This window comes from Varroa jacobsoni, unplaced genomic scaffold (genome assembly GCF_002532875.2).
Source record: "Varroa jacobsoni isolate VJ856 unplaced genomic scaffold, vjacob_1.0 scaffold_555, whole genome shotgun sequence".
Taxonomy (NCBI): Eukaryota; Metazoa; Arthropoda; class Arachnida; order Mesostigmata; family Varroidae; genus Varroa; species Varroa jacobsoni.
In genome coordinates this window covers 702,617-729,337 of record NW_019213457.1, presented here as the reverse complement: position 1 = coordinate 729,337, position 26,721 = coordinate 702,617, and the positions used below count along the sequence as shown (strand labels likewise).

The 26,721-nt window shown below is 37.7% G+C and overlaps 2 protein-coding genes across 4 annotated transcripts in view; both read right to left on the bottom strand.

Annotated features, from left to right (window-relative positions):
* LOC111261403 (uncharacterized) overlaps positions 1 to 3,647 on the bottom strand; it is a 26,691-nt gene extending 23,044 nt beyond the window's left edge. For all 3 annotated transcript variants that reach the window (XR_002680958.2, XM_022834861.2, XM_022834863.2), the window contains exons 1-2: positions 3,384 to 3,647; positions 2,512 to 2,709 (exon numbers count right to left, since the gene is read on the bottom strand). Coding sequence is in view for 2 of the 3 variants with exons in the window: in XM_022834861.2 (XP_022690596.1) it covers positions 2,512 to 2,709; positions 3,384 to 3,493 (308 nt within the window). In the remaining variant the exon portion in view is untranslated. The remainder of the gene's footprint in view (positions 1 to 2,511; positions 2,710 to 3,383) is intronic.
* A 3,126-nt stretch (positions 3,648 to 6,773) lies between these two features.
* Positions 6,774 to 14,553, bottom strand: LOC111261427 (uncharacterized). The gene is made up of 3 exons (XM_022834908.1): positions 14,448 to 14,553; positions 10,920 to 11,041; positions 6,774 to 9,953 (listed from the first exon to the last, which is right to left on the bottom strand). Exons 1-3 carry the CDS (start codon positions 14,459 to 14,461, stop codon positions 8,794 to 8,796), a joined length of 1,296 nt encoding a protein of 431 aa, XP_022690643.1. The 5' UTR covers positions 14,462 to 14,553; the 3' UTR covers positions 6,774 to 8,793.
* Between the last annotated feature and the right edge of the window lie 12,168 nt (positions 14,554 to 26,721).

The following is a 26,721-nucleotide window of genomic DNA, read 5'->3' as shown; positions in this document are numbered from 1 at the left end:
CGATGTAACCATTATCCACTATAATTCGAGCTTCAATTCAAGCGCTTACAGGCTCTACGGAAATTTACGAACACCTCCCTGGTTCCCCAAGTGGGCTAGTCGACGTTGGCATGTCAAAACTTGTTAAACTCTTCTTCAACAATGTGTCAAGTATAGTAATCCAGCTTATTCAAATCTGGGCTATTTGGCGACCATATGTGCCTATTTCAGGATATTCTTGTATTCTTAAACATTCAACTGCGCGCTAATCGGTTGGTATAAGCCTGTGCCCCGTTTTAGTGGAAGCTGTGTATTCCTTTTTCAGGCACTTCAACTAACTGCAGTTACACATCAGTGTGTTGAAAGTTTATCATCTTTGATATATAAATCTTTTTGGAGGAGCTATAATGGTATGGCATCTCCCTTACTCTGCATTACGCTCAGAACTGGAACACTGTCGTTAAAATTATATTTGCCCACAGTGACTTATTTTCTGGATCGTGAACAAAGTAGTGATAGTTTCTACTTGCACTGACGATAGATATTTTAGGGAAAAAGCAAAGAAGAAACGACGCCGATCGCAGTTAGAGGGTAGAGACCGATAGCGCCAGTTTTGCGCAGCCAAAGACAATCGACGTGCCGCAATTTCGTGCCAGTCGTAAATGGACAAAATCTCCTGTGATTTGGTCGGAGCCGACCAATATTTAGGTGGAAATAAAGCATCAGATAGGTGAAAAACAATGGCTCAGTAGCGCGAAGAAACAGGGAGTACCTTAGAGGAGCCGATTCAAAATGGTGTAGAGTCAGGGAGTACTCAAAGGGGCAAAAAATACGATTCCGAGCTAAGAGACCGACACATTGACAAGAGTTCAAGGACAAGGTCTCTGACCGCTTTCTGAAGGAAAAGTTCAGGTTCAGTTAAAGTTTGAGAAAGAACAGTTGTGAACTTTGTGCAGACCAAGCAAGTACTTCATGTGGTCGGGCCAAAGTTCGTCTTGCAAATTACGGTGAACGAATAGCTGTTGCTTTTGCTAACACTATCAGAGTAGTATGCGTAAATTCTTAAGCGGAATCCATTCGTGTAATTGCTAGAAAAATGCTAATTTTAATAAGTTTTTAAGTTTGAAGTTTGAATTTCTATTTACAAGAAACTTCGGGCGACCAGAAACCTATCGGCACAAGATTCTTTTTGGCTGACATGCTAATGCCAACTAGAGTTCCACCCCTAGATCTCGTCGATACCGTTCAACTACGAAATGAATGTCCATTAATTGATAACCTTTGTTGCGACTTTCACAGACGAGATGACCGCTAGTCAAAACACTATTTACATCACAGGAATTTTATTGCTCACGATTTACCAGGATTGCAGCGTACGGATGTGTCTAGTCGTGTCTCGCTTGAGGTACGAGAATCTGCCGAAGGAGGGCAGCACAGATTACTAAAGACGTTCTTTAAGGCAAATTAACAAACCCAGTTATCCTCAACGACTTGGGCCATTCATTTGTTTTATATCAAAGTATCGGTCAACGGAACGCGTGGTAAAAAAATCGCTTCCAGTGCAACAGAATGTTCATGCGATGCAGCAGCAAAGCGAGACGTAAAAAACATTTGGTTCGGGATGAGAGTAATCCACCTAGTAGCATTCGCCTAGTAAAGCGAACTGATAGGTACTTAGGATTTGTATAAAGAATACAGTACGTAGCGCGAGACGCTTTTTGTCCGACAGACTACAATCGACATGCTAGTTTTTACTTTTTAAATTTTGTCTCCTGATATATTTTGTATAATGTTTTATTTTTTTTTTATATATATACACATTAATTTTGCGTGCACGCCGACACAACCACCTGCACGCGCTTTTAAAGAGTTAACAGGCAAAAGTGCCATTTTAAAAATTAGGGCACAGTGAGTTGTCCAGATAAACTCACCAGTTGAAAGGCCTACGCTTTTTGCACTTGACAGCCGTTTCAAGCATTTCCAAGTTGTATGCCTGCACTTGCATATTTGGGACCTTTAGCCTGCTATAAGCCTAAAACTTATTAATGCTAAAATGTTTTGTATGTAATGTTTTTAAGCGAGTTTTAGACAAATGCACATCAACCCATATCGTTTGACGCACGTAATTTTTGAATTATAGTAATGTTCGGAAAATGTAATTTGAATCTTAAATTAGAGATGCAGTTACGGTGAATATTATATATGTATATACTCAGGACTTGAGAAACATAAGTTATTTTGAAGCCGTAGTTCAACAAGTACAGATCGAAATACAAAACTCCTAGTATTGATTCTAATGTGATGCAGACTTGATTTAACGATAGGCATAACTTCAGACAAAACCTAAGATTTTTGCTAAACAATACTTTGAACAGGACGGTGTTTAGAACTTACCATGTTGTCTTTCGTTAGATTTAGGTTATGTCGGATTAAAATTATATGTAAGACAGCTATATTACAACATATTATTGTTTAGAGCCTAACGGCGTATTATTTTAATAGCAGTCACAATTGGTGTTTATTTGTACTGACGATATTGTCGGTTGTTTATTGCTGTGCCGATTGTTGTGAACGCATAGGTAACGAACATAGACGAATTGCCACCTATCGTCGACCTTTGGCGCAAGCTCTGGGGCAGACTTAGTGCTTGATGCAGAACCCTTTGAAGCTGCGGCACCTTCCCTTTTTTGAGTTGCCATGTCGCGGCCTTTGTTGTATGATGAGACAGTTCTACAATAAGCAAAACAACGATGAGGTATTAGCTAAGTAGCAGGAAAATAGCTACCTTCAGGACTTACATTTAATAATATTATAGGTAGCATACTACAATGCTGTTTATACTTCCACACGTAATAACAATATTGCATATAATGGCAAGCGAGACGACTGGATATTGGTAACAAATTCAACCGCGCGGAGGGTTTGTATACTTCTTTGATTGTAAATAAGTTGATTCAATTAAATGGATAGGAAATAAGATCAGAGTGCGTTAACCGTACAAAGACCAACTTGATCGTACAGTTTACCTAATTAATTATTAATAGAACATTAGATATAGCCGTCAGCTGGTGGAATGATATTTTAACAACTACTTTGCATTGAATTGTTATATAGTGTTTCGTGTAGCCAAACTTTAGAGACAGAATGTAAAAATAAACGCTACAAGGTTTATTAAAATTATGTATCGGTTAATGAGGAACTAATTTATGGAATAACTATGAATATTATTAATTGTTATTTTACGAATTTACGCCATGCGGAATATAATCTTGGCTAGCCGGTGATTCTTAATATCCCATATTGAGGGCGTAGCCCTTACTTTAGCATACCTGAATAGGTGGCTAATTTGGGGTATGATAGTCTTTTACAGCGTTTTCAAAAAAAAACTTAAATAAAAAACTAACCGTGATGTGTTGACTTTGTATTGTTGGCCGGTGGCTTGACACCACTCGTCAAAGCGGCTTTTCCATTCTTCCCAGGAATGAAATTCATCGTTTTCTTTGAGCAGATCCATAGGGGATCTACTCCTCTTCTAATAGCCACTAAATTGAGGGTGTTTCTCGTTAATATCGCGTATAAATACACACACCAAAGAACTTTCCCTTAACAGTCAGTTTAAACTCAAACACTGCTTCGACAAATTACCCCTTCGTTAGCTTGTGTTTCTTTAGAATAACGTTTGTTTATAAACATGTTATGGGTAGTCTGCAAAGCGCGGGCGTTTAAAAACAAAAATGCTTTGAAAATGGCTTAATCGGTATAATGAAAAAAAAAACATTAAACGAAGAAACACATCAGGTTATTGGGATTATTAGCGCAATGCAATAAGCTATGTGCTGCCAAAAAATTACATAATAAAAAAAAGGATTAAGTGTTAAGGTTGTCAAGAGATTTGATTTGTGTACTATCGTGTACAAGAGGAAGCACAATCAAAACGCAGCTGACTGGAAAAGATGTTGAGTTATATTATCTATTTTCTAGCCCAAATAAGTGTTTACCAACAAGTCAATTTTTAATGATTTTATCCTTGTTTTGATGCAAAATGACTAAGCTGCGTACGCTTCTTATTGTACATACATGTCTCAATAGAGTTTACTTAATGAGTTTAATGATTTTACAAAAAAGAACTGATTATGAAATGAAATATGGAAAATGCAGAAATGAACAGTTTAACAAATGAAATGAAATAAAATTCAACCACATATTTATTTTATCTTCACCAAGTTATTAAACTTTGACAAAATTTATCCACTTAAATGAGAAACATTGTTATTGTGTCCATAATGAGCCAATTTAGCTAAGACAGCATATGTGATACACACAGCATGGCCTCCATTATAAAAATAATTGAGTAATAGGTGTTCTAAACGTTCAGTTGCCTTTACACACTACTTACGAGAATCGCATGCTCCTTGTATAAGTAATTACATGTTCGTGTTGTAGGAAACACCAACTTGGCTATACATACTGGGCATAAAATTTTCTTCATCGTACCCATATTGTCGCGGCTGTATGCGTAATAGAAAATACGAAAGACGAAATACGCAATGTACGCGAACGGCGGCTATAAAAAGGTTTGGAAAAGCATAACGATGGAGTGCGATGAGTGTTCCGAAAAATAAACTAATACTTGATAGCAGTGTCTATTATTTATTTAGAGTCGGCCTTGCGAGAAAAAGCACTGCTGTTTGGTCTGTTAATTTATTTAGTCATACAAAATATTTCAAATGGCCTATCCATATGGTGTATGTGAAAAAACTTAAACGGCTGATTGTCATTGCAAAATCGTTTCACCGTATCTATTTTGAGAGACAATTGTTGTGCTTCATCACTTGTATGACAATAATATAGCACACGACGACGGCGCAACAACGGTCATGCGCTGTCCATACCATATGCAGTGGAGTGAAGTAACTTAACTTTCAACACTGTATACAATATACTTGCCAAATTTCTTCAAAAAATATAGCCTCCATCTTAGAAAAATAACTATGAAATCGATGGTACCAAGCTTCTTTCGACCCCTGTCATGAGAGACCTAGGTGTGTAAATGACAGCAAACTTTATTTCAGTTAATATCTTGTCGAAACTAAAAATGGATTACTAAACAGCATTCTTAGTTATTATAACGACAGATTAATTGTTCTAACGAAGCTCTTGCATTCTACCTCAACGTAGGTATTCCACTTAAAGGGCATATTAATCTTCTTGTAAGTTTAAACCCTTGCTTAAGGAATGCTGCCATTGTGCAATCGAAATAAATATCTTCTATTGACTCCCTTGTAACAAAAAAGTGCAGAGACATCTAAGCAAATTCAATTGGCAAAATTTTAAGAAGCACTTTTTTAATAACGCATCAAGTAATTTCCGAAAACTTACGTCCTTAGCATAGATCCAACTTATTCATCTATTTTGTTAACAATGCTTTTCTAATTTTTCATACTTTGCTTCGTGCCATCTGAAGCAATACTTCCAAAACATAAAACCTGGAACATTTGGCAAGTATTCATACCTAGTATCCTTCAGTGTATTAGCGGAAGTGCCAGGACTAGGTGGCTGCCTCCGTCCGGCATAAATAATAACCAGATAGTTCTGTATGGTTGATTTGGCTGCTTTACGGCTGCGTATGTTTCCTCCTGTACTCCGTACCATGCACTCATATGTCACAGTCTTACTAATTATCAAGAATTCTTCCAGATAATTCGGTAATAAGAAATCTTTCTTGATGTTATATTAGAAATCTCCGCTTTCAAATTTATCATCAATAAAAATACTTGTTTATATTTTTAAGCATGCAAATAAACTTTCACAAACTAGTGTCCTTTTGACGTCACGTGTAACCACAAAAATAACCCCAAATTGAAAGTATATATGTCACTGGAAAACGCGCTCAACCCCTAAAAAATTTGGAGTGCCATGTTTTGTATACAAAGTACCTACTTTGATTTCATGATATTTTGTAGTAGGACTAGCAGTCGAAACTTAATTCATTATTACTAGAGTTTCCTCCTCTTAATTTTGCACGACTTCTGATTGATTTAATTTAGATTTCAGTAGTACAGGTACGGATATCACACTGTACACAACTGAAAGGAGCGGTTGCTCACGAGTTTATTCTTTACTAGGGACATACCTGCTCTTTCATATGGGTTTACAGCAGATAATACATTATTTAAATACATTCGTGTTTAGTTTGTTTTTAGCATACGATTGTCGAGAGTGACAGCAACGTGTAAATTAAGAAAGAAATCTGGTCCATAAAGATTAATATAAAATTCAAACAACTCACAATGAATCAGTGAAAACCGCTGTAAACTATTGTACTACTGAGTTATGATGAGGAACATGCATGGTAAAATTTAACTCGTTGTTACTATAACTAGTACATCTCTAAATAAATCTACAATATCACTTAGTAAGAATATAGCCCTGGAATATAGTGCAATGTGGTGCATTGTAATAAATACAATTAGGTCATATTACTCCCACCAACCAGAAGTCCGCTATTAGCGATTTTGAAGGGGCTGTATCGATTAAAATCTTTTGCATGGAGCTGTTAATATTTTTTTAGATTATTGCACGTACACACTGTTTTTTTAAACCATATCGTGGATTTTTCAAGTGTAAAAACTAATATAGTATAAATACTAATTTAACAAAGCTACTAAAACTGTTCCTGACTGAGAGATGACGATGATAATCACAAATGCACGGTACTGAAATTTGTAAACAAATACACTTTATTCTAAACGAATAACAAAATTTGCAACTATTTCTAAAGCAAAGACACTAACTAAAACAAAATAAAGTTTTGCCTTTATTAGTCGATGCATAATTTATGGATTAACACACATAGGCCTTAATTGTGACAGCAAGCACATTCTAATAATGCAAAATAGTGATATTTCAGCGTTGGCATCTCTGGTTCTGCCTCTAAAGAGGATGCTTATTTTAGTTACATATATTTAAAGTTTTATATTGTGTTGTTCTGCATGCTTGTCACATGAGAATATCCGTAAGAAATGCTCACGAAGTAGGCCCAAATCTTCTCTGACTGACATATTCTTAACTCATTGGGGATCGTTTTCAGGTTTAATGTTTAAAGTATTGGAGTCATTTTTCAAAAAAACTCGCGCTTCATGTTTACTCTGAGAACTCAAATCCATCCTTGGAAGGTATTGTTTAAATAAACCTAAATACTTATGCTTATGTCTTTAATTTACGATTTTGGTATTGCACACCTTATAAAAACCTTGTAACATACGCTGTGGTAGATATACGTGTGTGTTTTCGCACTGTGAAAGGGACACATGTAATACACTTCGTGTGACTTCCATCAAATTAAATATAAGTCTCTACAAGTGTTTTAAGTTCTAAAGTATCCTTTTTCCTTTGGTATTATTATCTTTATGATTTTTTACTTATTATTATGATTCTTTTAGAAATTCGCGATATATCCACATCTTTTGATGAAATATATTATCATTACATTTTATGTTATTCTAGTCAAACAGGAACACATAGTAATCCCTACTTTCTTCTCCAGTGTTTACCGATAGAAAAAGATTTGTTTAGTATTCCTCTTTATGTTAGATCATGTCATGGAATTTATAGAAGCTATGTTGTGTTCTCACAATGATAAACCTCTACGTGTAAGATTCTGTTTTAGAAACGTAACTATAGGCTATATTTTTTTGCAGACCAGCATTCGGGCTAATTTTAGCGCGTTGGCACAATTCCAATCGCAAGTAATTTCGAAGCCGTTCTTAATCCGTGTGCATATATAACGTGGTTACATGTGCATGTTTTCTAGTTAAGTGAAAGCCTATTGGAAATGATATTAAAAACCAGTCAAATTCATGAGGACTAAAACCTGTTTAATTACTATTTCAAAATAGAATGGCAATCAGTGTTGAGATCTCGAAAATTTTAGAATCCAAAACAATCGGATCCTACCATAATATTTGCCATGAATTTACTGATAACCTTTGCTGTTGCATTTATTTCAGCAAACCTCGTTTGAGAGATAAATTGAAATCTCTTTATCTAATCATTCTGTGTATGTATACAAATCTAGCTCTGGTAAGAAAATAGGTCAAAAAAAGTATTATGAGTTTATGGAGTACATACATTTATTTTATGATTCTGTTTAATTGGCAACCCATATTATTTTACCCCGGCCCCTACTGTGGCCACAATAATGGTGATGTGTGCTGTATGTGATCTTGGTTATTGCTTGTACGGAGGTTTGTATATATAGCTAGTTGGTCAATTACACCTTAAGTGCGCTTTAGTCTTTGAACAGCCTCGTTATTAAGATAAGCATAAACGCTGAATGTAGGCAGAATATGTTGTTTGCTAGTGGTGTATATTTTGAAAGTTGCGGTAGTTGAACACCTGTCACTTTTCTCAAGATAAACTGATAAAGTTGCTGGAATACATTCAATAAATTTGAAGCAGAAGCTGTATTGCGTAGCATTCATTATTATATTGCTTATAATGAAACTAAATTTTTATCGTAGAAGTCTCATCCTATGGTGCGCTAACAGAGCAAAGCACAAATGACGTAAGCAGATTAGATGTTCAACCATTTGTTATATGACTACATATGTTCTTCCGTCTTAATTCGTTTTGGTCAGTTCGGTGTTTACTAACGTTGTATAGAAGAAACGACGTTAAGATATATGCATTTATGAACACAGATGCTACTGACAAGCTCATTCTTATACATAGGTTCAGTGATGGTTTCGAAATACGCTTGGTTTTATATACAACGTTAGCCCTTGGTTAGAAATACCATAAAAGTACTTCTTACTATGAATGAAGAGGTACAAGAACAGCACGAAACCCGTCTGGAATACGTACATAACGCATTCGTAGATCAGGAAATAAGCTACCAGATGGGAAGCGATAACGATTTTCTAGTTCTGCGGCGGTTGGGTAACGTAGTGGATTAATTGGTCGAGCTACCTCTGAAGGCGAAAGGGGCAGACCGGTCGGAGTAACAGCTAACGAGGACAATGGAGAGATTGGTGAAAGAGGGCTGGGTAGGCCATGAACCGTAGTGCCTATCGGCGTCGAAACAGGGATGTTAGCAGGGGTTAAACTAGACGGCGGCACCCCAGGCGGAGAGTACCGCTCGGGATAGGGAAGCGCAGCTGACGAACGGTAGATAACTCCTGCCGTGTTCTGATTATCTGTTCCAGGTTCGTTCGTGAGAACCTCCGCCCGAAAACCATTGTGGTCTGCAATGTAGTTAACCCGTCTGACATGCCCGTTTGGCTGACGGATCGTATAGAAACCAACCCTGCGTCCCCCAACATCGGCAACCTCGGAGTGCGCATGTGCGCCACCGGCTTCTGTAGGTGACACGTAAGCGAAGTTAAAGGGGCGCGAGGAACGGTTTTCGTTGTTTCGAGAAACCGGAGGCAAAAGGGCATGAAGGCGGCTAGCAAATGAGAGGTCAATGGGCAGCAGACCGGAACGGTCGCGGATACCACCATAGCTGTGGCGGTAGAGAAGTTCAGCAGTGCGATCATCAACAAATGCTGATGGTTTAACTTGGTCTGAGCGTCGTGTTATCTCCGGGATACGACCTGATGTATCGTGATCAGAAGTGCCTCCATGGTCTGATGAAGTTCCGCGCGGCGGAAGAAGATCATTGTCTGAACCAACGACAGAGTTTGACTGGGATGCTGTTGTGGGATCACCGAATGGAGAATTTGTCGTTGACTCAAGGCTTTCTGGAGTGGGTGGAGTAGAATCAGAAAATGACGAGGATGAAAAGCCCGTATCATATTTAGGGCTAGACTGCGACGATAACGCTGAGGGATTCGATGATGAAGTTGGTGAGGGAAAATTCGCCGATGGAGAAAAGTCTGAAGCAGGCGATGATGAAGGCCCTGACGATGTTCCGCTTGATGATGCACTCCCTGACAAGGATGGTGAACTAGAGAAGGAAGTACTTTTGCGTCCTGTAAAATGAAAAGTAAAATACAATATTTACTGTATATTCTCCTGCTTTACTTATGTAAATTAGAACAAAATGGAACTTCTACTGGAAACCGTGTCAAGTCAGATGACTATACACTTGCACACACTTTCAACAATTATGTCTGAACACCAGGGCTTGAGCACTTATTCCATAATACGCATATAGGCAGTACGCCATTTTGCACACAATTTTCTTTACATAATTTGAAGCGAGTTAGTCTGCTAGGTATGAATCCGAGTTCATTTTGTGCTGTTGTATTTTTTGCTGTTCTTAGTTACAGCCGTTACCATGCTGTAGTTATGCTTGCCTCGCTGCCTTCGTCGGATAGCAGTACCGCCATTTTTTTTTTATTTAGTTCGCTACAATTTTTCGATCAATGGGATTACTTTGCTGCTCATACTCCACTACCTTGTTATAGAAAGCATTGCTTTAGCTATTTATTTACTCTGACTTTGATCATCCACCTCCGTGATCTTGAAAGCCGCCCTTTGCGTTTGTGTTGATTATCTATTACTTTCATCGCAAATAAGAAGGCATTTTGAATAAGAAGTCATTGTGCCCTCTAAGTTAATATCAATTTGTAACCTTGACCTTCACACGCAAGTCTTGGGCGCCATGAAATATCAATCGAATAAGATAAGTGAAAACAAAATGATGTTATGGAATCTTAATCTTGTTTTAGAGAAAATATAGTATGTGGTGTCATGGCAGAAAATGAAACAAATTGACTTTTTTCCGAAAATCAAATTTTATCTGTATGTAGAGCTCGAGGAGCCAAGGTCCGGAATCTGCTATATATATTTCGGACGGCATCCTAACCTTTGCTCTAGTGCTGAGCGTTATTTGTTGCACTTTTCTAGAAGGAAGTTTCTGGGTTTTGATGCTAAATTATGATTTAGGAAACAGAGTATAACATATTAGCACATCTCTACATAATTTTTCATACTCGGCTTTTCGCCGAATTCCTGTTGTATCAAGCTAAGCGGGCTGTCATTTTTGCCATCATCGTCATCGTTAAGGTCGTTCTGGGCGTAAGCGTACGCAGCCACTAGGAGTAACGGAAGAACTCTGCAAATAAAAAGAAAATACCATTGTCTGGTAAGCCTATGATTAGTAGAAGGAACAAAACATTTTACTCATTATAGCTTACCGCTTCTTATAAGATCGCTCGCGGAAACTTGAATTGTCAAACTAGCCTAGTTTAGTCAGCAAAAGAATCTTAAATAGATTGCGGAAAATGAAGGTTATCATAAGTTTTCGAACAGGATGTCTAAGTCGATAGCACGCTCTGCAAACTGCCAGCCTAATATTAATGTAGATTGAATAAAAGAATTTTTCACATTAAACATTTTTTTTCTTATCCCACTTGGTACGGTAGTGACAGAGACCGTGATCATGTGTGGTAAAGTCTAACTCCCACGCAGGAAACACAATTTGTCTTGCAGCGGCAACTGCCGAAACTATAACGATAAATAATCCGTCTAGGTACGCGTATCTTCGTCCACATAAGGCACAGGCTAACAATTGAGGGAAAAAGACAGTATTTGATACAGGGTCAGACATTTTGTGAGATAAGTCTGCTCTTCGAGGGTTTTGCAAGAAACTGAAATGAGTTTACTTATGCCGCGCGTTTCGGCAAAATAAAATAAACTTAGTTATTTTGCAGGCTTCTTTCTAAATGACTCTGCACATTACAGTTCGTACCTAATTTAATACACAAGGAGCAGAGGTCTAGAGCTAGTCGCGGGTTAAATCCCTATTATAGGAAGACTATAGAAGAGGTATACTAACTACTGATTCCTGTTGTCAATGTATTTGTTATAGCAATAGTGAGGGGCCAATCTTCTAACTGCTTGCTGTATGTCTTATGAATAGAATCGACAATGCTAATATTAGCACTGTACTATGGTCGTTGAGCCATAAAAACCTGGTTGCTCAAACAACGTTACTCTAAAAGCCCAACAGCACCTTTTTGCCATTAAAAATACGGGCTCACATGAATAGAAGCAGATTTATCGTCTGCACGTGATAACCTGCAGAATTATTGAGCCAGAGAATAGGTTTAGTTCCTGCACTAGCATGTCACATACCACTCGTGACATAACCCCCAAAATGTATCCAATCTGTGATCATCTATTCATAGCTTTTACTTGAAATGTAATATCGGCCATTGCATTAGAAATTTCTAATATCTAAGGAGCCATTTCATAACGAGCTATATATGGGAAGTTTCAAAGTCAACGCAAGCACAGCAAATATGTAGTTCCAATAGATGTAAGCATACTTTAAATTGCAGCCAGCAATTACAGTTCGTAATTACAGTAACTCTAATACGCTTACGAGAATATAAACAATCAACTTCATCGGATGGGGACATGCAACATGGTAGTATTAGTCAGATGTGCGTGATAGTCAAATAAATATCACTTCAGAAACCATCTCTAATTTCAAAAGACATTTAATCGGTGAGGATATTCCGACACTTCGCATTGAATGAGTGCTTTCAACTGGAACCAATGATTTCGCTATCAAAAACGTCATTACCTATACACAGCAAAGCGCGTATACAGTGATTATAGCTTCCATGAAAACCAGTGTAGCCACGCAACTGAAAACGTAAAACTTGAATGCAATTACTGAAGAATAATAACGAATTTGGGAACTTTCCGCTTCTCTTGAACGTGAGCGTCATTCTCGGCGGTTGCGGTTGTTAGCAATTTGCCTATGCTTATTTGTGACCTTGATCAAACTTATCACCTCGTCCACTAAATATATCATGAATACCTTAACGACAAACGACATGAGGCTGATGACATGATGAACGATTTTAAGCCATGTTATTCTATCACCATTAATTTCTGAAATGAATTTCTTAACGTTGCGAATGGATACCCATTGGTCGCAATAAATGCAGTTTTCTCACATTTAAGAATGACAATAACATCGCGAGATATAGATGGCATAAAGTAAAAACAGAAAAAACGTGATCTTAAATAAAAGTGAATACGTTTATAAATAAATGTGCTCTTAAATAGAAAGAAGCGTGTTTTTAAATAGGTTAACAGCGTATTTAATTTTCTTAAATATTTGTTGTTTGAGCTTGAAGGCTTTTACTAATCCGCCAGAAGGAGTCATCGTTGAAAATACATGTACGCAGATTTTGTATTTCCCTATTGTCCAAGACGTTTGTCCAAACTTAAAACGGTAGAGGAATAAGTAAAAAAAAAAAAATATTTTATTGAAATTGTGCATCGAAACAAAATTGGCAATTTTAATTCTTTGCACATTCCAATAAAAGCCACTAGCATATGTATGCAAGGCGAATTGCGCCAGTTTTTAATGTAATCGGCTTTAAAATCTATTCCGCTTTTACGTACTGCCGTCAATCGATCGATAGTACTTCGACTTTGTGAGAACAAAAGTGAAGTAAGTAGAAGTACATATAACTGTTTTTTTTTTTATCTCTACTGTTTTAATGTCGGCATTAAATTGACACGTTGGGATAGGTTTCACTAACGAATTCGAGTGCGCTCCTGTTTGCATTACAAACAGGCAATAACAGGAAGTTAGAGCCTCAGTTGATAGAGTCTCAATCCGATACTGGAAGTTTTGAAATGTATGTGCCTTGTCATTTTGGTAGAAAAACATACCAAAACGGTATCAAGATTCTACCCTGAGAGCCACTTAACGCATAAGTATGACACGTCGGTTGTTGGCTTCGAACTATGAGATACGATTAGACTGAGCTGACTGAACTTGCAACTTGGAAAAAATTTATATAGCTCTGCTTTAATTTTCTACATTTCAAACCACTAATATGTGTTAAGTATCTATGTTTACATATAAGTATGTATGTGAGATTTACTCAAATAAGTTCAGTCCATGAAACATACTCCTTTTCGATCGTTAGGACGCCATGCGGACTGCGTATTTGTCCTATAATATTCATAAAATTATTTTTATGTATATAAAGCCTAAAGTTGCCGTTGGAACAAACCATTTGATAACGGTAAGATAACTTGATAACCCTCTAATCTGCATTTACTTAGGCTAGGATTCCGCTGAACAATATAGTTGTCATTCTGGACCGAAGTATCAGATTATTGCAGACATTCCAACGACATATTTTTTTGTAAATTAAAAATCAAAAATAAATACTCTTAGAAATAGATAGGATTCGCAGCTAAACACCATCCCATTTAAAAAATAGTTTCTAATCAATCGAAAGTTAGAAACCAAAGAGTTATTAGATGATTTGGTTCGACTCAAAGTTCTCTGTTTGATATAATTTTAGTTTGAGAACTTGAATCCATCCCAAAATCATTTTTCGTAGTCATATCTACTGTGTAGTTCCGAGTCAGTTGAGACGTGAAACCCGGCACTGATTGCATCACGATGGTAACGTATCCTAACTGTTGGGAAATATTCACTATATACTTAGAAGTGCACGAAACCTCAGAACCACTGAACTTACACAATTATCTTCATTGCACTTCACTGGCTTCTTCACGTACCCCTACTCTTCGAGGTGTTCTGAGATGCGCTGCAATTGTTCCAGCATTTATAGTGGACCGTCTAACAACGGACGTACCTTTACTCTCCCGCGCCAACTAGGAGAATCTCCTTTGATATCTTGCAGTTCATGCGCGAGTCATCCTTTGTTTCTTATTTCTGCCAGTGCGACCACTTTTCATTGTCCAGATGGTTGCTTATTTAACACTCGCATAATTGCCGACGAGCGACAAGAACGACAGAAACAGCTATCATAAACTACTTGGCTGGTAGTCGACAATGACATTGATGAGAACTCTCTGCTCTCTTCTTTACTCACTCTGCACCCTATTCGACAAATATTGTTTTTGTTTCGCTGCACCTGGCGTTTATATTTCTGCTACATAGAAGCGCTCGTCTTGTGCTTCTGTAGTGCCTATAAACCATTCATTTTGAATGAACTTCTGGTTTGCATCTTCCTAGTAGATTAAGTAAATACGACCCTGCCCATGCACCCTCGCCATCTAAAATTACGCTGTTCTTCTGTTTTGCTAACTACGCAAGGGGCAAGCCTGCTAGAGACCGCTAATATCAGTTGCTGGGATTCGGCTGCTTTGCACGTTGGTTCGTTTGTTTGAGGATTGATATTTCGTAGACATGCTATATTGTTACCATATATACATATCCGGACCAGGCAGCTAGAACGTACTGGCCGTGGATACACAATAAAGTGAAATTTCGGCACTATGGTGCCTCTGTGACTTTCGTCTGTACCTCTATTATGCGGTATGAACTTCAATATACCTACCCTCGTCCAAGGAATGCATGCAAGGGCTTTCGCATATCAATCGTTCTTCGTTTCATCATTAAGTTGTTTTTCATCAATAATCCGAAGCAACTTAATTATACTTTAACACGATCCTCTTAGGTACGATATCATCTTAAAACATTCTCGGCTCAAAAAATTCTGGAGACCGTTTTAAGATTGTCTGACCATATTCAGATTCTAATGTATTGTAATCATTTATTACGTTGTATCTAATGAAAATAGATATTTCGGTGATATTTTTGTACATATCAACAATTATATTGCTCAGAGACGTACCTTACACTATTGCTTTTACTTATTACTACTAAGGCTTTCAATTTGAGATATGAAAAGCTTGCAGGTCATGGTACAACAGGGCTAAAAAGGTATGATAAATATAAAAATAAGTGTAAAAACTGAATGATGGATATTTTTGCGGCCCATTTGGGCGCCTCAATCGACAGTAGATACTTTTTTTCTGAGAAGTGCTAATTTCCTCAATAAAATCCCGGATCATCAAAAATGTTTTGCTGCACTATTTTCATAAATCTTCGAGTCTATTATGAATTTTTAGCGTCGTTGTGCGGAATACTTCTTCGTATCCTTCAGAAGTTGGGTGGAGAGTGGTCATAACGTATATAATCAAAATCAGGCAACAACACACGTTTCTAATTCCAATAAGAGTTAATTCAATACAAAGACATTGGACAATGGCTGTTCTTCGGCCATATCCGAATAAGATGTTTCTCAGTATGTATATAGTAAGTTCCAAAAGGATCAAGAACTTAGCTCTTTTTACGGCACATGGCTTTCTTATCCATGCTTCAGCTATTCTCGTCAAAGTAATATCCACGGAATGCAATGCACGCATGTATTCTAGCCTTGAGAATTCAATAGTATGGGTAGATTTTTTCCTCTAAGTATTATTTGAACTTTGAGAAAGAGGAAACTACAGAGTGCTAGATCTGGTGAATACAAAGTTTGACACAAAACAGCTAATATATTATAGTGGTGAAACAAGCCCCGAATTGTTTTATTAGAATCCAAGCTTATTTGAATTGTCAGTGTTATACATTCTTCATAAAATTTATTTGTATTACAACTACGTGGCAGGGTAATCTTTTCGATGTTAATTCATAATATATACATTTTTAATAATTAAAAAAAAAACACGAAAAGAAACTTGTATTTTGACTTTGATTTTACAGCACCTTGCATTTTAGACTAGACTTTGAAATAAAATTCAAGCGATTGTGCTCCTGTCTTTACATCATACCGCACAATCATGTGTAACTATCTATAAAAACACATTATAAAAAACCTGGCTTGTCTTCAGATATATTAAAGATTTTCTGAGACAGCTGCTGATAGGTTTGCACTTGTTCGAAAGGTTTTTCGGTACACTCCTTGTTACAAATTTTCTAGACCCCAAATGCTTTTTTTTTAAGTTCTGAAGTTTTGTCTGTGAATAGCCAACAGGCGCACGAGTCTACACAAAGAAGCCCGGCCGTTGGCCGGCAATGTATTTACAAAAACCGAGCATCTTGTCGCATACCTTTTGAGGCGAATTTTTGTTCTTTTAGACTATATATTATCTATAAATCTTCTTAAATATAAAAAAAAAGTGCAAATTATACTGCAGCCGTTTTGTGTAACAAGCTCCTGAGTATGAAGTGTTACAAAGTAGGAAAAATGTTACCATTTTTCCTTTGTTCTACAGCACATAGTAAAGTATTAAATCAAAAAATGGCAAATATACTCGCTTTAGTCCAAAAACAAACGTCGTCACATCGATGAACAGAGCGTGAATAGTTTACTATTTGGGAGATGTCGTACAAACTATTTCCCTAAAAAATCTGCTGATTGAGTACGGCTAATAATAAACAAAACTTAAAATCAAGACCACAATAAAAGTTTAAGGCAAGACAGTAGAGCACATTTAAGGTCAACTTTGATTAAATTCGTCTAGCTCAAAGCCCTGGCTTTTTAATAAGGTCCCTGAGGGTCGCTTATATGTAATAAACAATTCAATTAATAAAATAAAATTTTATAGAAAAACAACTACAATCTTTTGTTAAAGTCAGGGATTCGCTTCATTATCTGATTTCAATTCTTATTATGATTATCGCATATCACAAAATTGCTCAATATAAAAAACTGGAGTGTTTAGTGCAAAATGCGAAATTTTTCTTTGTTTTGATACTTTTCAGACACTGCTTCTATAGGCTACCATTTTGTCAAAATCTCGACAAATTGTGAATACGAAAATTATTCAAATCTCGCGTGCTGTTTTTTAAAAATTTAAAACATTCGTACGCCAAACTTTTATAGCAATAGGATGACTAAGTCACCATTCAAATGGCAGGGGGTCTTAGATATCAATGATGTATACGTACTATTTGGCTCTCTATACCAAACGTTTATATGTAGATAAAAAATGGAAATACGTTCTCCATTATAGTATCTTGTAGCCCACATTGACCTAATTTTAGCCATGACTTGTCAGCTTTTTTCAACCACTTTTTTTTGAAATCATATCTACTCAGTTTTTCTTATTATCTCTTCACTTTTGACCCTCTAAGACTAAATACTCATCACTCACCGCATACATTACACATAAGTCTGAGTAATAACTTTAAGCGTCTCTTGTATAATCAAATGCTCCTCATCTGTTATCAAAGCGGTAAACATCGTACTCATAGATTTTCATTATTTGAACGGCAACTTATTAATTTCCTGATTAAAAAATCTAAGGCACTGCCAAAGATAGGACAGAGTATCGAGGCAAGATGAGGTCGGCCAGAAGATTTAGTAGCTTTTGCTGGATTATCACCTCCCGTTTAGAACTATCGAATTTGCAAGCGGGATCTCTAATAAGAATTGTTAAACCCCTTTCACGCCATGGAACGGCAATCAACATCTGCAGTTTCATCTGTTCGGCAAAGATGCACTATGGTGTTTTACAAGTACGTGCCGTTTTTCACACGAATGGTTCTTAATGGATTACCCACCCCGACAGTTCTGGGACCATGGCTCGCCGTGATTACAGAACAGGTGAATTTTCACTACAATACGTGTTGCTTAATGTACAAAGAAAGAAGTCGATTTTATCCCTTGCAATAATGTCATGGGTTGCTGAAGTTTACGGTTGCTTCTACATAGTAAAGGCCAAACGACAATAATCCAGCAGAAATCTAAGCAACATAAAAGACGAGTATACTTTTTTTCTGCTCGATCCCTCCAGATTGCTCATTCATCATTGCAGCTGAAGATTTTAATAAGTTCTGACAACATCCATTGCGATTAAGAAAATAAACATGTATACAAAATGTTGTTATGTCCTTAGTTAACTTTTAAGTGCAAACCTCAGATAGTGGACAAAACAGACTTGCTGCCTTGCACAGTTCTAAGACGGACAGTGCTCTAAATAGTGATGCTTACCAACTGACTATAGTTTTTTCTGAGCTAAAAATAATTAAGAACTCCAAACTTTACGTATTTAATCACATTACCAATATAAAGCACCCGGCTATATAGCTCTGAAACACCAATTTTTTTGTCGGTTTAATAATAACAAAAAAATTGCTTTTCGCGTAATACTATACAAGAACCTTGGTGAACCTAGACCGTCGTATTGGTGTCTAGTCTGGTTCTCTCTAGTGGCAGAAAAGGTTGACCCCCTATGATACGGTAAGATTTATGTACATAAAGGTAGGGTATATGTGTTGCTATCTTCCCTGAGTCAGCAGAGCACGTATTAGAACGACCATATTTGGAATTGAAATATTTTTAGATACAAAATTGAAAATGTCTTTGTTTATTGGCATTTTTCTTAGCAACGAAGGACTAAGCTTTTAATAGTAATCTTCATAATAAATCGGTGGTTCAATATGTAAATAACACCAACACAAATTCCAAGCCAAGCAGCACGAGTTAATCCTCAAAAAGGAATAAAAGAACTATGACCCTCAAAGCACAGCTGTAAGTTAACATATGACAAAAGCAATCACTAGATGTTATCGCCAGAGAAGCGGCGTATTCCAAATAGCTAGTATGCATCTCGTTGGGTGCGTTGTCAGTCTCTATGATAAATTTTTAGGTATGTAAACCTTAGGGACACGTTGCAGTCTAGGTTCGGACCTGGCCATAAATCGGCTTCGTTTTTTACTAGGTGCCTGCCATCTAACGATATGCCTAACAGCGGTTCTGGGCGTAAAAGTCGAAGCAGAGGGTGTATTGTCGTAGTAGCAATGAACAGCCTAATGGTCAACACTCATTTAAATATTACTTTTGGAAGATGGAAGGAATTATTATGGAAGAATAATAATAAATAAGCTAATACTTCACAGGCCGCTTCACAGGCCTGTTGGTAAAAACCCAAGTAAGCCCACGCAGCCACATGTTGTTGGTAGTTGAAGCAGTATCGGCTTCTGGGACCTTTTCAGTGACTCCTAAGATCTGTCAAATAAGATGGTAGAGCTCTTTATGTTGTCTCTTAAATACCTGGACTAGTTAATCTTATTGATTACCTCTCACAAATAACATAATGTTAAAGCTATTGACCTGGATAGCTATGCGCTGGACATGCTACAAGAACTGTCTTGCAGCACTAGAGGTTTTTCCGTAATGGAGCAACTATGTCTCTGAGGCTTAAGTATTCCAATGTAATCACCGTTTATAATTACGCCCGTCCCGTTACACCGATTCGTACGCAACGCATTTAGGTATGCCCGATAGTAACATATAGTTAATGGGTTAGCTGGAGATTTGACATGCAGAAAGATTTCCGTTGACATTTTTACTATGTATTTTTTTTGTTTTTTCTAACATTTTAAACGACAAGTAATTTCTTTCGTTTCCGGTATTTTTATGTAGTTCCAGCAATTGTGCATTTTGAAGTGGGTCGACTACCACCACAGCTCTCAACTTTTTTTGACTTCTTTTCATACACACTCCCACGAAACTCAGTTTCGAAACCCAACACAACCTGCCCGAAATTTTTTACTTACGGTGTTTCTAATAGTAGAACCTACATTGAATACAAAGTCAACGAGGTGTCTTCATCGTATCATCCCAATTCATATTCGTAAACCGTCCGAACTTCCTGATTTTCTTTGGCTCACTCCAACGCGCTAAAAACTCGACTGACAATATCCCAGTGAATGATCTCGGATTCCATCTTGAACACAAAAAGAGCGTCGCAAAATGTCGCACCGTTATAAAATAGGGTCACCTTGAGATATAAATGTTTGTCACTTTTCGTATTGAACTATTTAATATATACATTAAAAAGATATAGAAACAATAAGTCTAACGATGCTTTCATGGCGGGATTAACCATTTGGCACTTTTGTTCGGCTGCCCTCATATTCTGTTATGATAGTAAATTAGATATGGAAGCAAACGACTAACGATGAATGAATGAACACATTCGTAACGGTATGATTTAACGCAACCTAAATATGCACATTTTAAGCTCGCCAAATTACGAGATCAAGATCATAAGGAAAGAAAAGGCGACATCTATCCCGTATTCCAGCAAACACAACTCTTTGTAGTTTTACCAGAACAATTTTATTAGGAGGCAATAGCGCGCCCGCTATTTTAATCAACAACTTGTAAAACTAGATCTGGACTGAATACTTACTTAGAGTTTTACTTACAGTTCAATTTGGTTACAATTTGGATGAGGCAATCGGCAACTTCTTTCAAGTAAAAGGCTACACGAAAACCAGATCCTTTTATCAATCCCTGTAGAGGGTGAACGCAATGGTACGTCGCTGAACGCAAGGTACATACAGTGCAAACAAGCTTATCTCTGCCTCAAGAACTAACAAGCTAATAGGGTCGGTATCTGAAACGTCATTAGAGAGACGTTTTATTATGAGATCTATGCTTGTCAATTTTGCAAAACATATAGATCAGGGAGACGAAAATTCAAGTAAGAGCATGCAGCCACACAGCCACCATGTCCATAGCTTACCAAGATAAGAGCAGCTACAACGAACTACTCCTGAAAGAACTGAAAGAAAGAGGACCTTAAAGCGCTACGCAACAGGAATTTTTTCAATCTTAATTTTCAGGCGTTAATTTGTAGTCTCTACTTATTGGGCAACAGCGTAACAAGAGTAATGCAGCTTATGTTAAACCAGTAACACTGGAGTATAATGTCTATCTTATTTCGGCCGAATGTTAGCCCCCGTCGGTTGAACTTATTCCCATTGAGACCATTATTCACTAATTCTCAATTGTTTTTTGATGGTTCACTCTATCATTGCCTCCCACTTTTGTTGCCACATTCTCAAGAAGTTCCATATATTCTATCGAATCATACCAAAACGTACGGCTTTCTTTAATTATATTTCTTTAATGCTTGCTAGGATCAAAGCCACGTTTATACTAATTGTGCGATAGGCTTGGGTAATCCTAAACGTAAATATTTATTGGGCACTTCTGATTCTCAACCGTAACCCCCACAGGTTTGAGTAATGTTCAACAAAGAACTTTGGAGAACACAGTCGGCTCTGTTACTGCCAGAAGAAACCTTTTTTCCTTTCTCCTAGGCCATAAATGTTTGGTAGTACTGTGACAATTTCCATGGAAACTCCAGTCGACTTTGTATGGCTTGCTTGACGTGGTTCGTTCCCCTCATTACGTGATCAAGTTATATCGCCGTCCCCATCAGGTTTAGTCGCTCTAGTCGTCTAGTCGCGTAAGTGTAAAACCCTCGCGTTTCTTTTTGCCAATAATTAGCATAGCGTCTGAATTCGTAGGGCCCACGGATAGCCCGTATTCTTTTATACATACAATGATCTCTCTCAGTCCAGTTCGCTCTTCCCTGAAATTCTTCTATCTAGAATTGAATTATGGCAAGAAAGGTTATCTGTATAAAAAGTGATTCCCACTTACAAAAAGATTACTTAGCTTTGAAACTTCAACATACGCCAATATCTCCAGAAAATGGCTTAAGGTAGACCCCTGAGGAATGATCACTGTTATACAAAGGACAGTTTTTCCATTGATCTCTAATCTGCGTGAGAGACTAGCCTCTGAGAAACTGTTTTCTTTCAAACATGTGAGTACTGCTCACCATGGTGAGCTATTAAGAATATTTTTGACATCTAAGAGAATTGTGAGAGAAAGGCCTTTTGCTTTCTCTCACCTTCTCAGCCTTTCTGAAAGCGTTACCAATTGCTGTCAGCACCGATTTGTGTTTCTGGAAACCATACCTGTTTTCAGACAGAAAACTCCCTTCTTCGGCGAAGTTGCTAAGCTTTTGTTCTATATTATTATTGATGCTTTTTACCAACATCTTTATCAGGTATCCAGATTTAGAGGAACCCTTATCCATAGAGACAAGCACGACCTTATACCTTTCTCGCTTTGGTGGGTAATAACCTAACCTGAAAGTCTGCGTGGCAATTACTCCGGCCATGTGAGGAAAGTGCTAAAAAAGAATCCTTACAACTACGGCCGGTTTCCCCTCTGAACCGGGCGCTTTATCCGTTTTAATACATTCTCCTGCCTTCAATAACTTTTCCTTCGTAACAGATGGGATTTCCTGCTGATAGAATGGATTGGTAAACAGCTTGATCAAAACTCTTGTAAGACCTTATTAAACAAAAATCTTACTACTTGCACTATCTCTTTTTCTGGCAAAACACTTTTTAGTCCTGCCGACTTCTCCCTTTACGAGCTTATAAGGGCGATCGCACGGGTCATTTAGTATTTTGTGTGGAAAATTCAGCAAAGTGCCGCTTTTCCTTGCCTTTAATCTTCAATAATCTCTTGAAACACATCTAGGTCGTCGCCGGCCCTGACTCGTTCAAGTTCTTCCTAGTTCGGTTGCGTGTCATTCAACAATTTTACCAGCTCTTTTATTTCTATTTTTGATTTTCCTTACAAGATTTTACTCCACAGACTTTTACTAGGGGTACCTAGAAAGTGTCTATACTCTGCGAGTCTTCATATTCCTGCATCCCGCGTTTTATGGCCTCTACTGCTCCTAATATATCTTTCCTTAGTATATTAGCCATGCTCTATTACTAGCAACCTTGCTTGCCTGCATGAGATGTACGTAGAACCCCATAGCATTACGATCCTTTAGTTCTCAAGGCGCTCCGCAGCCATCAAGCCAGCTGAACCACCTTGTATATCGTGAAATCTATGAAGAAGCAATCCTCGCGGCGCTGAAGGTTCCATAGTTGCCAGGATTTGCATTTCTGTCTACTCTAACAGCTGCCGACCCTTTCTATGTGTCCAACAAGCTCCCCATGCTTATGATGCAGCATTGAACCACCATAGCATTTCCTATTTCAAGTTTTCCACAGTCAATTTATTAGGATTTGCATAGCAAGAGCAAATGTAAGTGATGTTTCCTATGCACCCAAAAAAATGTTTATCCTGCTCTGCTACCTGTTGCAGTGCCTCTTGTATCTATACATGCTGTGTCACCAAGACTTCGTCATTTTCCGATTGTTCTGTAAACCAATGTTATACCCGCTGACAACTGGTATGTCGGCTCTATTTTTGTGAGCAAACGTTTTGTGCAGATCATGAAAACTTCTGGTGCCATTAAAATTTACTGAAGGACTCTGATTATTAGTAGATTGCACTAGGACGTTTTTGTGTCATTATTCCCGTTGGGGGGGGGGGGGGAGCTATTATGACGTTTCCGCTGTCTCCTCTAGTTCATCGTTATTTTCAATGTATCACCCTTAATAGCTTGCTTTGAGGGAACGAGCACTGTAGTAGACTTACCTACGTTGTCCGTCGGTATCTGGATCTTTCTAGTAAGTGACTTGCTATTTACCTGAATTCACTTGCGAGTTTTCTCTACGGCATGTTCTTTGTATTTCGAGCAGTTTTTAAAATTTGAAAGATGGTCTGCCCTTATACAGTTATGTCAAAGGGTTTATACCGGCAGTTTTTGTTTAAGTATATCTTAATTTACCTCGACAGTCCTTCCGTCATGACATTCCGGTTGGAGAACTTGAAAACTGTGTTGTATCTTTTGACACAGCAAGTAACACGACCGCGTGACCTGTGAGCGGTCAATCTTGTGCTCAGTTTGTCTTTCGCTAGGATTCTATATGCTGCTGCAAGATTTGTAAACCGGACGATAGCCAACTAGTGCCCAGTAGTGCCCTTTACTGGTTCATTAAGAACGAATCAATCGTTGTTTACTCAGTACTCTCCATCGCCTTAAAGACCACTTCCGCACACGTTTCTTTCATATGATTCCTGATTGGGGCAGGTAAGGTCAGCCTAATGCCGATTCACCTTTTTTTCCTTTAATAACCTTTACAAAAGTTTTAGGTGCTCCCGCGCATGCTTCTTTTACATTGATCCTAACATTACCGATAATTTTAGCTCTTGTAACTTTTTTTTATGTTGCAACGGATCCATATTCTGCTGAAGCTTCCTCAGGACATCTGCAAACAATGTGTATGTATGACCCTACACTATTTCCACTATAAAAACTATTATAGTCAGATGCCTTCTTTGAGTTGTTATTTATGACCGCCAACTACAGGTCCGTAAATCGCAATATCGTCTTGAGAAACCTGTAATTTCCCGTATTCGAATTTAAAAAGCACCAGACCGTTAGATGGCACCTGGACAAATAGCTAACTGGGTTTCGCTAAAAAGGCTTCCAATTTCGCTTAGTAAGGCTTCTTATCCCCAGCGAACTGTAACTACTGCCCTTCTAAATTAGTTCTATTCTCTCCTGCTTCCTATGTGGTATGAAATATGGTTTTCCTAGAAGTCTCACCAAGTGTTTTCTCAACCCATTGAACTGGGTAGCCATGTCCGTCCAAGCAAGGTTAGCTAAACCATAAAATTAGAACTATTAAGTTAACACTTACTACAGACACGTATAACATTCGTCAATGCATCTATTAAGCATCATTTCTATGGCAAGCTGGGTGTCGCTTCCCCCATGTCGAACGGCATATTAATGTCGTCTTAACTGATACCGGTCTAGTCTTTGATATATAGCTAACGTTAAATTCCGAACTGTCTGTCAATGTCGCTTACGCTGGCTGTCGACTGGTTTTACTTCCTTACTTTCGCTGACTAAATGTGATCTCCTTTGTCGCGTGCTATTTTATCCAAATGTGATTGCAAACGATATGCTGTTATTATATAGTTTTTCTTGTTTATTATTTCAGTTAAAAGGTACGTATCGTGCAACAGTACCTCAGCGGTTATCAACGATTACCAACGGCCCTCGTATATGATAGAAGCGGCTTTTTTGGCGATGCAAGTTTCGTCGATGTATTCCAAAGTAATACTGAATGTGGAGTACAATACCTTTCACCAATTACATCCAGCAAATCGTCCATCAATGAAATCGGAATATACGGCCGAATATTTTATGCGTTTAGTTACTGGTAATCTATGACAATATTATTTTTAACCAAAAGAATACAGCTACTATATATATATACTATGAGGATCGGACCATCTTCATATTAACCATCTCATGCGTAATCGAACTTAAAGCTTGCCGTTCCAAGATTTACAATCGATATGCTTAGATAAGACAAATGGTGACTTTTTAATATCGAAATTTGCAAGGGAAGTCAATCCTAACATAATGTGTCGCAAAAACATTTTGGTATTGATTTAGCAAGGCACATAATTTAGCTTGCATTTCGACTGGCACATCTCTCCTTCAGTCACTTGACCTAACGCATGACAAGACTTACCTTTTAGTAATACCGCCTTACTTGGTTCAACAACCCTCACGGTTCTTATGGTTTTCGCAACTTATGGTTATTACCATATATATTAGCATTATATATGGCTATTAGCATATCGAGTAATAATAGTTTGTGGATTGACATTGACGTTAAATGCTGCTGCCTTATCCCCACCCAATGAATTTTTGCTGAGCGACAAGATATATCAGGCCCAAAATGGTTAAGCTTCGCCTCTACACAGACAACTTAGTTGTTTACGAGAGCAGTCGTTTCCATGTGCAGCAGGCCCTAGCCGACTTACATTTTGCCGTCTCGGAACTGGGGCTAACCATCAACCTAACCAAAATCAGGGCAATGAAAATCAGAAGAGGAGCCAGAGTTAAAACCTGCGACATGTCTCTCTGGCCTGTCGTTGACATATGTTAATCGATTCATTTACCTAGCGTTGCTGATCTCTTATAACGGGCAAAGTTTGTTCCAGCTTTTCAGCTAGTATTAGCGAATTATACAATTATACAAAAAATATAGCGAGGATAAAAAGCGAGGACACCTTTAAACTAAAAAATACTATTTATTCGTTTTACTTAAACCTAGGTATGCTTAAAGTTTCGCAACTGATTTGTAAATGGATGTTAGGAAAAACTGAAATGATAGAAAAAGTATGTAGCAAGTAGAAACGAATAGAAATATGGTAGTTTTGAAATGAATAAAATTTTCAAAAATCTGTGTTTTGTGTCTAT